This window comes from Rhinatrema bivittatum, chromosome 8, assembly GCF_901001135.1.
Source record: "Rhinatrema bivittatum chromosome 8, aRhiBiv1.1, whole genome shotgun sequence".
In the NCBI taxonomy this organism is placed as follows: Eukaryota; Metazoa; Chordata; class Amphibia; order Gymnophiona; family Rhinatrematidae; genus Rhinatrema; species Rhinatrema bivittatum.
The window spans coordinates 87,001,263-87,014,049 of record NC_042622.1 but is presented as its reverse complement, the minus strand read 5'-3'; the positions used below and the strand labels follow the sequence as shown (position 1 = coordinate 87,014,049).

At 42.6% G+C, this 12,787-nt stretch overlaps 1 protein-coding gene across 1 annotated transcript in view; it reads right to left on the bottom strand.

Moving 5' to 3' along the window:
* NTNG2 (netrin G2) overlaps window positions 1-12,787 on the bottom strand; it is a 71,468-nt gene that overhangs the window by 17,666 nt on the left and 41,015 nt on the right. Inside the window, 2 exon segments of the mRNA XM_029614146.1 lie at window positions 3,927-3,953; window positions 4,890-5,062. Coding sequence (XP_029470006.1) covers window positions 3,927-3,953; window positions 4,890-5,062 — 200 coding nt within the window.

Sequence of the window (12,787 nt, the reverse complement as noted above, 5' to 3'; positions counted from 1 at the left end):
CCTTGCGGGCGCCATGCGCACATTAAGAAAGCGGGCGCTGACTTTTCAGCGCCCGCTTTCCGCACTTTTTATTGCGTCGGCCCCAATGTCTGCTGTCTTGGGAATGGAGGTAGAAAGCAAAGACGGGGTAAGTGTCCCCACTGAGTGCGTTAACCAGAGGGGTGGAAGCTTTCCATTAACCCATCTTGTTGTTCAGTGACAGGCATCTCGGAGGCACCTGTCATTACAGTGCCAGCTACTTTCTTTGGTCAGTCTAATACTAGGCAAAAATAAAAAGACAGAATAAAAAGAAAGGCATGGGGGATGGAGTCACTTTGGAAGCTGGGTCCAGCCCCATTCTGGACTCTTCCTTCTTGAAGTTTACACTTAGGGCAGACACTATGACAGGCCGTGGAGCCAGCAGTAAGCCCTAAAGGTGAGATTACAACATGAAGCACTGCAGACACTTCTGAACTGCAGCTACAAGGGTGCCCGTACTGGTTGTGAGAGAGCCAAAACTAGGCGAAGGAGAGCATAAGCATCCTCATTTGTGGGCCCAGAAGTTCTAAAGAGCAGCAGAGAAGGGGTTAATATGGACACTCATGAGAAAGCTGTCCACTCCTCCAGGGAGCCTTCTATCTATTTCTGGGTCATTTGGCAGCCCTGAAGTTGGCCTCTCGTCTTCACCGAAGCATGCTGAGAGAAGGGCTAGGACAGGATGTAGGGCTGTAAAGATGGATGCTCAGGCTCTAGCCTCCCTTCTCTGCACCTTGCGAGAGACAGACCTAGGCGGCTCTTACCCAGCCTGCGAGAGACAGACCTAGGCAAAAGGCTCTTACCCAGCCTGGTTTTAAACTATAGTTTCCTATTTGGTGATAAAAGTTCCTGTACAAATTGCAGATCTCTCTCTATTCTCTGACTCAGTTCAATTTCAAAATCTTTGAGGGTAAAACAGGACCTGTTCAGCGTGGCCCTGATGATTTGAAGCCATCTAGTACCCTACATAGTGCACCATGAAAATAAACAGCCAGAGAACCGGGCTCTCTCTCCCCTTTTGACTCTAGAATAAAGCATCCATTTTGCTTTCTAATTAAGCCAGGAAATGTACTTACTTAATCTTTTCAGCAGGTTAGGTTTACCCCATGAATAAAGGAAGTGACTCTCTGATTGTTTAGAGAAAGTACTCAGGGCTACCTCAGAGAGGAAAATGTTACATGCAACACCACCATGTTTCACAAACACAAGAGAGCCCTGCCAGTGCATTGCTGACTAGACCCAGAGGAGTTGGCTTAAGTTTTACTGTTTGTTTTCTGCAATAAAATCCCCAATACTAGCATGAGGCAAGAGGAAAACACATTCCAGACTGCTGGGCTGAACTGCCATTACTTGTTGTGGATGGAATGGGAGCTGACTGTCTGATGGGGACTGAACAAGTGCAGTCCCAAGGAAATTATTAGTACCTGCCCACCAAGGTTTTCCTTTAAAGTAATCCTGCCCTTCTGTTATACTTGCTGGACGCAGAGCACCGTGGCCGGCCTCACTTAGCCAACGCTGCGGCGCCATGGCAGAAGCAGGTCTGGGCTCCCTGTTAGTGGCGGGGAGCCGCTGCCAACACAACTCTTCTTCGCAGCCCTGAGCACCACCGTTGCTCAGCTACAGTGGCTTGGGACTGCCATCGCCACTGTAGCTGTTCTTCGTGGCTGGAACGCCCCCAACGTCTGGCTCCTGCACCCGACCCCTAGGCATGCGCTGCTCTTCTAAATTTAAAGGGCCCACGGTGGGAAAAGCCCCATGGCCCTTGCTGATGACATCAGCAACCCAGGACTATATAAAGCTGGATCCTACCTCCAACCTTTGCCTTGGCAATAGGTCTCCTCGCTTCTGAGAAGTGGATTGTTGTTCCTGAGTTCCTTCCTGTCTCCCATGTTCCTCGTCTTCCTTCTTCTTTCCTCAGACTGATCTTGGCTTTGACTTCGGACTGTACCTCGACCTTGCTTCATGCTGCCTGCCTCGACCCTTGCCTGAACCTTGACCATGAGCTACACTGCCTGCCTCGATCCTTGCCTGGACCTTGACCATGAACTACACTGCCTGCCTCGACTGTTGTCTGACTCCCAACCTCGAGCTTGCTGTTCATTCTGGACCTGGGCATGAGCACTGGCTTCATTTCTACACCAGGACGTCCATCACCACAGAGTAGGGATGTGCAGACCAAAAGTTTAAGTTCATAAGTCCATAAGTCGAAAGGGGGGGTCATTTGCGGTCAATATGGACATATGGAGAATTCCATAAGTTGAGTCTATGTCCATATGTGCAAATAAAAATTTAAACCCCTCACCCGCCTTAATTCCCCCCCCCCCCCAAGACTTACCAAAACTCCCTGGTGGTCCAGCGGGGTCAGGATGCCATTTCTGAACTCCTTTGCAAGGAGCACGTGAGGTCAGCGTCACGTCGGAGTGACGCGGCGTCACGTGATTCCCCTCGGGTCCGCTCCCGGACCCTCGTTGGGCCCAAAAGGCACTTTTGGCCAGCTTGGGGGGGTCAGGAGGCCCCCCCAAGCTGGCCAAAAGTGCCTTTTGGGCCCAACGAGGGTCCGGGAGCGGACCCGAGGGGAATCACGTGATGTCGGCGCCACGTCGGAGTGATGCGGCGTCACGTGATTCCCCGCGGGTCCGCTCCCGGACCCCTCGTGGGCCCAAAAGGCACTTTTGGCCAGCTTGGGGGGGTCAGGAGGCCCCCCCCCCAAGCTGGCCAAAAGTTCCTTTTGGGCCCAACGAGGGTTCCGGGAGCGAACCCGAGGGGAATCACGTGACGTCGGCGCCACGTCGGAGTGACGCGGACGTCACGTGATTCCCCACGCGTCCGCTCCTGGACCCTCATGGAACTTTTGGCCAGCTTGGGGAGTTTTGGTAAGTCTTGGGAGGGGAATTAAGGAGGGTGAGGGGTTTAAATTTTTATTTAGATCAACAATCGCGATTTCCAACGTATTCAACGTATTCAACGTATTCAACATAGCTATGTTGAATACGTTGGAAATCCGATCGTTTACGCCTCATCACTTTTTTAAGTTAAAAAAAAAAAAAAAAAGTTGCGTTTTCCATTTAAGTTCAAAACGAATGCACACCCCTACCACAGAGGCCCCACCTAAGTCCATCCAGCCCCGGCACCCGAATATATAACTAAACCCAAGGAACGTGGGCTGGTAGTGGTGAAGCCTCTACTTTCCATCAGACTCGCCTACCGATGGTGGGAACTGTGGGACTCCTCCCCACAGGTAGCGTCAACTTCCCCTCGGTCCAAGGGTCCACCTGCATAAAACCTTCCATCTGTGTAACAATGCTTCTCAAGACTTTATTATGTTATGTTAGTTATTATCCAAGTTTTTCACTCCCTTGTTCATTGTAAGACATATGTTGTCATTGTTTTCTACTTGTTATAATGTAAACCGGAGTGATAAGTAATTCTGTTACCTGAACTTCGGTATAAAAAAAAGTTATAAATAAATAAATAAATAAATAAATAAATAAATAAAGACGACCTTGGAGCATAGGAAGGCATGAGAGTATAATAGGAGTGTGAAAGTGAGGTGGAAAAAGAGGAGATACAGACACACAGAGCAGGAGGGTGCAAGATAAAAACAACTAGGTGTAGACAAGGATGATAAAAGGTTAAGTTAGAACTAGCTCCTTGTCACAGATCTTTCAGCATACATGACTATACCAGCACATGGAATAAGGAAAGAAAAATAATTTAGACCATTTCTGCATTTCTTTGGCTCATACTGAAGTGTCATAGTGGGATAAAGATGTGGTGACCGAATCATGGTTTGATAGGGTCATGTGACAATGAGGAGGATCCCTGTTTATTCTGTCATGGTAAAGTAAGGCAGCAGTATCTGTGTCATAGGAAAGAAAAGTAGCAAGAAGAGATCAATGGAATGTACTTACTGCCGAAGGCTGATCCTGCAGCTGCACCTGGAAGAGAAGAGACAGAGTCAGAAGGGATTGTAGAACTCCATGGTTAGGAAGGAGAGAGAGAGAAAGAACTCCAAGGTTAAAAGAGAGACAGAGTCAGAAGAGAGATGATATAAAGAGAAGAAACAGAGAAGGGACTGTAGATCTCCATAGTTAGAGAGAAAATACAGAAGGGATGATAGAACTCCATGCTTAGTCAAAAAAAATGGTAGAATTCCATAGCTAGTCTTATATTCCATCCAGACTGAAGGTTTCTTAAAAGTCTGTTATCTACAGTACCTTCCCCTGAAGGATTAAGACACAGAGGGTAGATATTATACTACATAGATGCAATTTATTTGTATTACTGTATGTTTTCTGCCTGCGATATATACATGCACTGAAGAGATAGGCATGGCTGTGTACAATGGCATGTTTCTCTCCTGTAATCCTCTATGCATGAAGACCACAATGAGATAATATCATTGCTTTGTAAAAATCTGGGCATGAAGATCATGGTTGGTTGACAGCATTCCATTGGACTTTAACAGTTGAAAGGTTCCTAAAAATTTAGCGATTGAGAACCGTTCACATCATTTTAATTTTCACGGGTGAATATGATAAGAAGCATAAAACAATTTTCAAAAAAATTGTTCCAACAAGTGGATTGACCTATGATTAAATATAAGGCAGAGTGACTAATGGCTGTATAACACCACACAATGATGCCTATTATGATGGTCATTATTTATGTGTTGATCTAAATATGTGGATAGTGGGAAATTAGTTGCTCATAAAGGATTACATTATTGATTGACTATTTCCATCAAAAAACGTGGTCGTTCTAAGCATATTTAGTAGATGTTTCTCTCCTGGACATGTATGTGCATTGGGAGACCCATGAGGGATAAGATGTGTAAAAGCATATGATAGCATGTTTCTATCCTCTATACATACATGCATTGGGCGATCCATGAGGGGTTGGCATGTAAGATCCAGCTCGCCATGACTTAGTCCGAAAGTTCTTCTTGCACTTGCCACAGTCCTGGCCCGTGGTGTTATGTTCACATTCACACTGCAGGCTACCCTCTCTGAAGTTGCACATGTTAGCATGGAGGTTACACTTACACCTGCAGGAACACAGAGAGGGGAGAAGGAAATCAATATAGAAACCCAACAAATTTTGAACTGAATCTGTTTCCTTAGAACCAACAGATCCAGAGCCAAATCTGAAACTAATCCCACAGAGCAAAAACCCAACAGATCCGGAAATGGATCATCACTAATCCTAGAGAACAACTACCCACCAGAACCAGATCTGTAGCTAATCCCATACAGCAAAAACCTGACAAATCCAGAACTGAATATATAAGTACCCTAGAGAACAAAGCCCAGACAGAACGAGTACTGGACCTATAACTATTATAAAGCACACAGGGGTGCTAGTAATCAGATTGCTCCTGGGATTATTTTAAATTGAAAAGTTAATTCATTATAAAGCAGCTAATGTACAATTTATGAATGCTTTATAGAAAGACAAGAGCTGCTTTTGTTCATATCTGGTTTAACAGAATAACCTGCTCTGCTTCACTTGTCATGAGGTTCATGCATTAAACATGCAATGACACAGAGATATGTATGAACGTACATTATACTATATAATGTTAGATATCACAGTCTGTGAAGTTTATGAAACAAATTATTAGTCCTGAGGAGGGGAGGGTGCAATTATCACTGACAAACTTCAGATTTTGCAAAATTAAATGCTGAGAGCACTATTTCCTCCTCAGAGACCAAACTTTCCACTGGGAGAAATTTCACAACCTTTGTTTACTTTCATTACCATTTCCTCTCTTACAGACTTTAATTATTTGTATATTTTTAGGGCTCCTAATACTGTATGAAACTTTACCTTGTGTGAACACAATTCACTATATTTTGATAACCTATCTTTCCGTGCTCTACCATGCATAAACATGACCCACCGTACTCTACCATATGTAAACGTGGCTCTGTATGATCCACTGTGCTCTGATACCATGTGTAAACATGGCTCTGTATGTAAATATGCTCCAATACTGTTTTTAAATGTGTCTGTCTGTGTTTTTATATTATGTGTAAACATAACCCAACTATGCTCTGAGACTGTGTATACATATGACCTGCTACTAGCCTCCTTGAGCAGTGTTTTATTTTATTTCTTTTACACCTGGACAGAGATTCTGATGCATACAGGATTCTTCATATTTCTTTCTGATGGAAAAATTATGAATTGTATTTTTTTTTATCGCCTGTCTCCTGCACCAGAAGTTGGAAAAATAACATTTCAAAAATTACAATTAACAAAAAAACATGTACAAAAAAATGAAAAACATAAAACATAACAAAAACTTCAATAATTAGAAATGCAATTCATATACAATAAAATCATAAAAAACAAAACATTTGGACAAATTCCAACTCATAGGATAATATAATCAGCTTGGAGAAGAGACGGCTGAGGGTGGGATATGATAGAGGTCTTTAAGATCAATGAACTCACTGAAATCCTACCAATTAAACTAAAAGATCTCGACATGAACGATGCAAATACCGCCACAAACTCTTGGACAGCCATCAACACAGAAGTTGCAAAGATCAAATGCCCAACTATCAAAAACTTAATCAAGACCGCTAACAAACACAAAACACCCTGGTACACACCTGAACTAAAAAACATCAAGCACCTTCTAAAACAATCAGAAATAAAATGGAGAAAAGATCCATTCCCTCAACTAAAAGACAGATATAGAACCATACTATACATCTACAGAACAGACATTGAAAAGGCCAAAAGAGATTACTACTCCAAAAAGATCCATGACCACCAATTTAACCCCAAAACCTTATTTGCATACGTCTCAGACCTGATACAACCTACCCAGACACAACTCATCAAGAATACTCCACCAGAAATTGTGAAGAACTCGCCAACTACTTCAACGACAAAATTACTAAAATAATCGCCACCAATCCGCACACCAACCAGCCTGCACCCAACTTAGCACATCTCTCCACACCATCTTGGACCCAATTTGAAACAGTTGCCTCAACCGAAGTAGAATCTATAATTCAAAAACTAAACCCAGCTGCCCACCCCATCGACCCCATTCCCATAATACTCCTAAAGCAAATCCCAAACATCATAGCCAGACCCATTGCAGACATAGTTAATATATCACTCGAACAAGGCACTTTCCCTGATTCTCTCAAGTGTGCCAGCATCAAACCAATCCTCAAAAAAACACAACTCAACAAAGCCGATCCATCAAATTACCGACCCATCTCCAACCTTCCCTTCCTCGCCAAGATCCTTGAAAAAATCGTCAACCGTCAACTCTCAGCACACCTGGAAAATCACAACATCCTATCCCCATCCCAACACGGATTCAGAAAACACTTCAACATCGAAACGCTCCTCCTTTCCCTCACAGACCACATCCTCAGAGACCTAGACTGTGGCCAGTCATACCTCCTCCTAATAAACATGTGGATAAAGGTGAACCGGTAGATGTAGTGTATTTGGATTTTCAGAAGGCATTTGACAAAGTCCCTCATGAGAGGCTTCTATGAAAACTAAAAAGTCATGGGATAGGAGGCGATGTCCTTTCCTGGATTACAAACTGGTTAAAAGACAAGAAACAGAGAGTAGGATTAAATGGTCAATTTTCTCAGTGCAAAGGGTAAACAGTGGAGTGCCTCAGGGATCTGTACTTGGACTGGTACTTTTCAATATATATATATATAAATGATCTGGAAAGGAATAGGACGAGTAAGGTATCAAATTTGCGGATGATACAAAATTATTCAGAGTAGTTAAATTACAAGCAGACTGTGATATATTACAGGAGGACCTTGCAAGACTGGAATATTGGGCATCCAAATGGCAGATGAAATTTAATGTGGACAAGTGCAAGGTGTTGCATATAGGGAAAAATAACCCTTGCTGTAGTTACACGATGTTAGCTCTTAATATGGAACCTACCACCCAGGAAAAAGATCTAGGCATCATTGTGGATAATACTTTAAAATTGTCGGCTCAGTGTGCTGCAGCAGTCAAAAAAGCAAACAGAAAATATCATAATGCCTCTATATCGCTCCATGGTTGAGACCTCACCTTGAATACGGTGTACAAATCTGGTCGCCGCATCTCAAAAAAGATATAGTTGTGATGGAGAAGGTACAGAGAAGGGCAACCAAAATGATAAAGGGGATGGAACAGCTCCCCTATGAGGAAAGGCTGAAGAGGTTAAGGCTGTTCAGCTTGGAGAAGAGATGGCTGAGGGGGGATATGATAGAGGTCTTTAAGATCATGAGAGGTCATTACAAGTAGATGTGACTCTGTTATTTACACTTTTGAATAACAGAAGGACTAGGGGGCATTCCATGAAGTTAGCAAGTAGCACATTTAAGACTAAATCGGAGAAAATTCTTTTTCACTCAATGCACAATAAAGCTCTGGAATTTGTTGCCAGAGGATGTGGTTAGTGCAGTTAGTGGAGCTGGGTTCAAAAAAGATTTGGATAAGTTCTTGGAGAAGTCCATTAACAGCTATTAATCAAGTTTACTTAGGGAATAGCCACTGCTATTAATTGCATCAGTAGCATGGAATCTTCTTAGTGTTTGGGTAATTGCCAGGTTCTTGTGGCCTGGTTTGGCCTCTGTTGGAAACAGGTTGCTGGGCTTGATGGGCCCTTGGTCTGACCCAGCATGGCAATTTCTTATGTTCTTACTCGACATCTCTGCCGCCTTTGACACTGTCAACCATGAAACCTTACTAAACAGTCTAAGTGACATCGGTCTATGCAACACCACCCTCAAATGGTTCAAATCATACCTGACAAACCGGTCATACAAAGTCAGACTTAACTCCTCCAAATCCAAACAAATCCCCCTTACACATGGTGTACCTCAAGGTTCATCCCTCTCCTCCACACTCTTCAACATCTACATCCTCCCCCTTTGTACGCTTCTAACTGGACTAAATCTAACCTACTTCCTATATGCAGATGATGTTCAGATTCTCCTCCCCATAAAAGAAACTATCACAAACACACTAAAAACCTGGGATAACCTCCTCCCGAAGATAACACAACTACTATCTAAAATATCCCTCAACCTCAACAAAACTGAAATACTTCATATCAACAACAAGACCATCTCAACTCTCAAAGTCCACAACCCAGCACCTGCAAAAGATGACAGAATATCATGATAGCCTCACATACTGCAATTGCACAGCATTGGAAATAAGCAGTCCTGCCAACCATGCAGGAAGTAGAGGCTAAACTGATGGTCCACCGGCGCCTTGATTATCTGACTGCAATACAGAATGACCTGATGGCTTATCATCTTAAAGTGTGGCAACCTCTCTATGGATGAGACTATAACAATCTAGACAGAGTTACCCAATATTGACTATTAACCTCTACCATGGGCTTCCTGAAGATCTTTGGAGCACCTATACTTTCTGCACTGGGGAAGTGAGACTCCAATTTTGGAATGCTCTCAAGGAAATAATATTATATTCTGTAAGTATCAGCATTAATAAATTGATGCTTCAAGTGCTAAACAACCATCCTTATCTAGCACGTTAGGGACAATGAAAACTAGCACTATCATATCGCTCTTTTGGACTGGAATGCATGTCTTAAGAACCAGTACCGTTGACTAGAAATATATAAGATGTATATTTGGGAAGGGGGGGAAGGATTGGGATAGGGAACAGGGACTGGGATATACACCAATGTTTGTATCTTGTGGATGTGGAACATGATTTAACAGTTGTATCTTGTTTTTTTTTCACTTGTTTGTATCATGATCCTGGTTTTGTATTGCATATGAAAATGTTAATAAAATTGAAATAAAAAAAAAAAAAAAGAACCACCTCCTCAGCCAGAGATCTCGGTGTACTCATTGACAATGAACTCAATATGAAGAATCATATCAAATCAATAATAAAGAATGGATTTTACAAACTGCAAATACTCAAAAAAATCAAGCCACTTCTCTATGCCCAAGACTATAGAACAGTATTCCAAGCACTGCTTTTCTTCAAACTTGACTACTGTAATGTCCTACTCCTGGGCCTCCCATCCAATACCCTCAGGTCACTCCAATTGCTCCAAAATGCAGTGGCAAGATCACTCTCAAACACCAAAAAATCTGAACACATCTCACCAATCCTCAATAACCTATACTGGCTGCCCATCACACACAGGATTCAATACAAAGTTCTAACACTCATACACAAAGCACTATACACTGAAATATTCGACTGGCAGAGCCCTGCCCTTCACCTTCAATCCACTCAAAGATCACTCCGATCCATGAACACTGGACTCATTCATACACCATCACCAAAAATGGCCCACCTAACCTCAACAAGGGAACGATCCCTAATAGTGGCAGGCCCAATACTCTGGAACAGCTTACCACCTCAACTCAGGCTCAACCCCACAACCCAATCATTCAAAAAGAACCTTAAAACATGGCTCTTCAAAAAAGCATACCCCATTACCACCCAACACATGAAGAGGTGCCCCCCCCCATACACCTCCCCCCCCCCACACCAACCACCACAGAACCGCATAATCACATAATGTGATCAACCCCAATAACCTAAAAACCCAAGCTTTCTTACTACAATAGATGCCAATATAATTTATAATAACTCCTCACAGACCAATCAATACGCATACTACAAAGTTTCAATGCAAAATGTTATAAAGTTCAATGCAATATTATGTGAAATTCAAAGCAAGTTTTTATAAAGTCCGATGCAAAATGTTACAAAGTTCAATCTAAAATGTTACAATGTTTCAGTGTAAAGCAAGAAGTCTACATTAATAGGCTCCTCCATTACACTGTAAACCGGTGTGACATGTCCGATGAACATCAGTATAGAAAAACAAACAAATAAATAAATAAATCATGAGAGGTCTTGAACGAGTAGATGTGAATCGGTTATTTACACTTTCGAATACTAGAAGGACTAGGGGGCATTCCATGAAGTTAGCAAGTAGCACATTTAAGACTAATCAGAGAAAATTCTTTTTCACTGAAAGAACAATAAAGCTCTGGAATTTGGTGCCAGAGGATGTGGTTAGTGCAGTTAGTGTAGCTGGGTTTAAAAAAGGTTTGGATAAGTTCTTGGAGAAGTCCATTAACGGCTATTAATCAAGTTTACTTAGGGAATAGCCACTGCTATTAATTGCATCAGTAGCATGGGATCTTCTTAGTGTTTGGGTAATTGCCAGGTTCTTGTGGTCTAGTTGGGCCTCTGCTGCAAACAGGATGCTGGGCTTGAATGGCCCTTGGTCTGACCCAGCATGGCAATTTCTTATGTCCCCTACTTAACATAGAAATGACGGAAGAAAAAGACCAATCGGCCCATCTAGTCTGCCCAGTAAGCTCCCACATTTATCTGTTTCATCAACCACCAAGTTCAGGGCCCTTGTTGATAACTGTTTGATTCAAATTTCCTGCCATCCCCTATCATTGATGCAGAGAGTAATGTTGGAGTTACATCAAAGGTGAGCATAAAGCTTAATGGTTAAGGGTAGTAACCGCCGCATCAAGCAAGTTACCCCAATGCTTGTTTACCCAGACTGCACAGATCAATGCCTTGTTGGATGTTGTCTGAATGTGAATCCTGTTTTCCACATTTCCCCCTGCCATTGAAGCAGAGAGCAACGCTGTATATGCATTCAAAGTGATGTATCAGGCTTATTTGGTTTAGGGTAGTAACCACAGTAATAAGCAAGTTACCCCCACAGTTTATTTGTTTACCCAGATTGTGAAGTTCAGTCCTTGTTGGTTGTTGTCTGAATGTAAATCCTCTTTTCCACATTTCCCCCTGCCGTAGAAGCAGAGAGCAACACTGTATATGCATTCAAAGTGATGTATCAGGCTTAATTGGTTTAGGGTAGTAACCACCGTAATAAGCAAGATACCCCCACGCTTATTTGTTTACCCAGATTGTGAAGTTGTGTCCTTGTTGGTTGTTATCTAAATGCAAATCCTCTTTTCCACATTTCCTCTTGCCGTTGAAGCACAGAGCAATGTTGGAGTTGCATTAACCATGCGAAGGCTTATTGAGTAAGGGTAATCACCAGATACTAGCTTCCACTCCAGTAATCCACCCCCATGGCTCTTCTCTTCATTCCCATCCTCTAGCCTTTATGGATCCATAGTGTTTATCCCATGCCCCTTTGAAATCCTTCACAGTTTTTGTCTTCACCACTTCCTCCGGAAGGGCATTCCAGGCATCCACCACCCTTTCTGTGAAGAAATACTTCCTGACATTGGTTCTGAGTCTTCCTCCTTGGAGCTTCAAATCGTTGCCCCTAGTTCTACTGATTTTTTTCCAACATAATAGGTTTGTTGTTGGCCATGGATCATTAAAACCTTTCAAGTACCTGAAAGTCTATATCATATCACCCCTGCTCCTCCTCTCCTCCAGGGTGTACGTATTTAGGTTCTTCAACCTCTCCTCATAAGTCATTTTATGTAGACCATCCACCTTTTTGGTCACCCTTCTCTGGACCACCTCCATCCTGTCTTTGTCCCTTTGGAGATATGGTCTCCAGAACTGAACACAGTACTCCAGGTGAGGCCTCTATGACAATTTCAGACCTTATAAATAAGAAACACATTCATAAAACAATCTGGTATGAATATTCCAATACAATTAAGGAATATGATGTGCTTCCAAAAGCCACCTAAACTTAAGAAAGTGTTTTTCTAGTCTCCATGCTTTAAACAAAGAGTTCCAAAGAATTGGTACAACACAAGTAAAGGCATGAGTCCTTGTT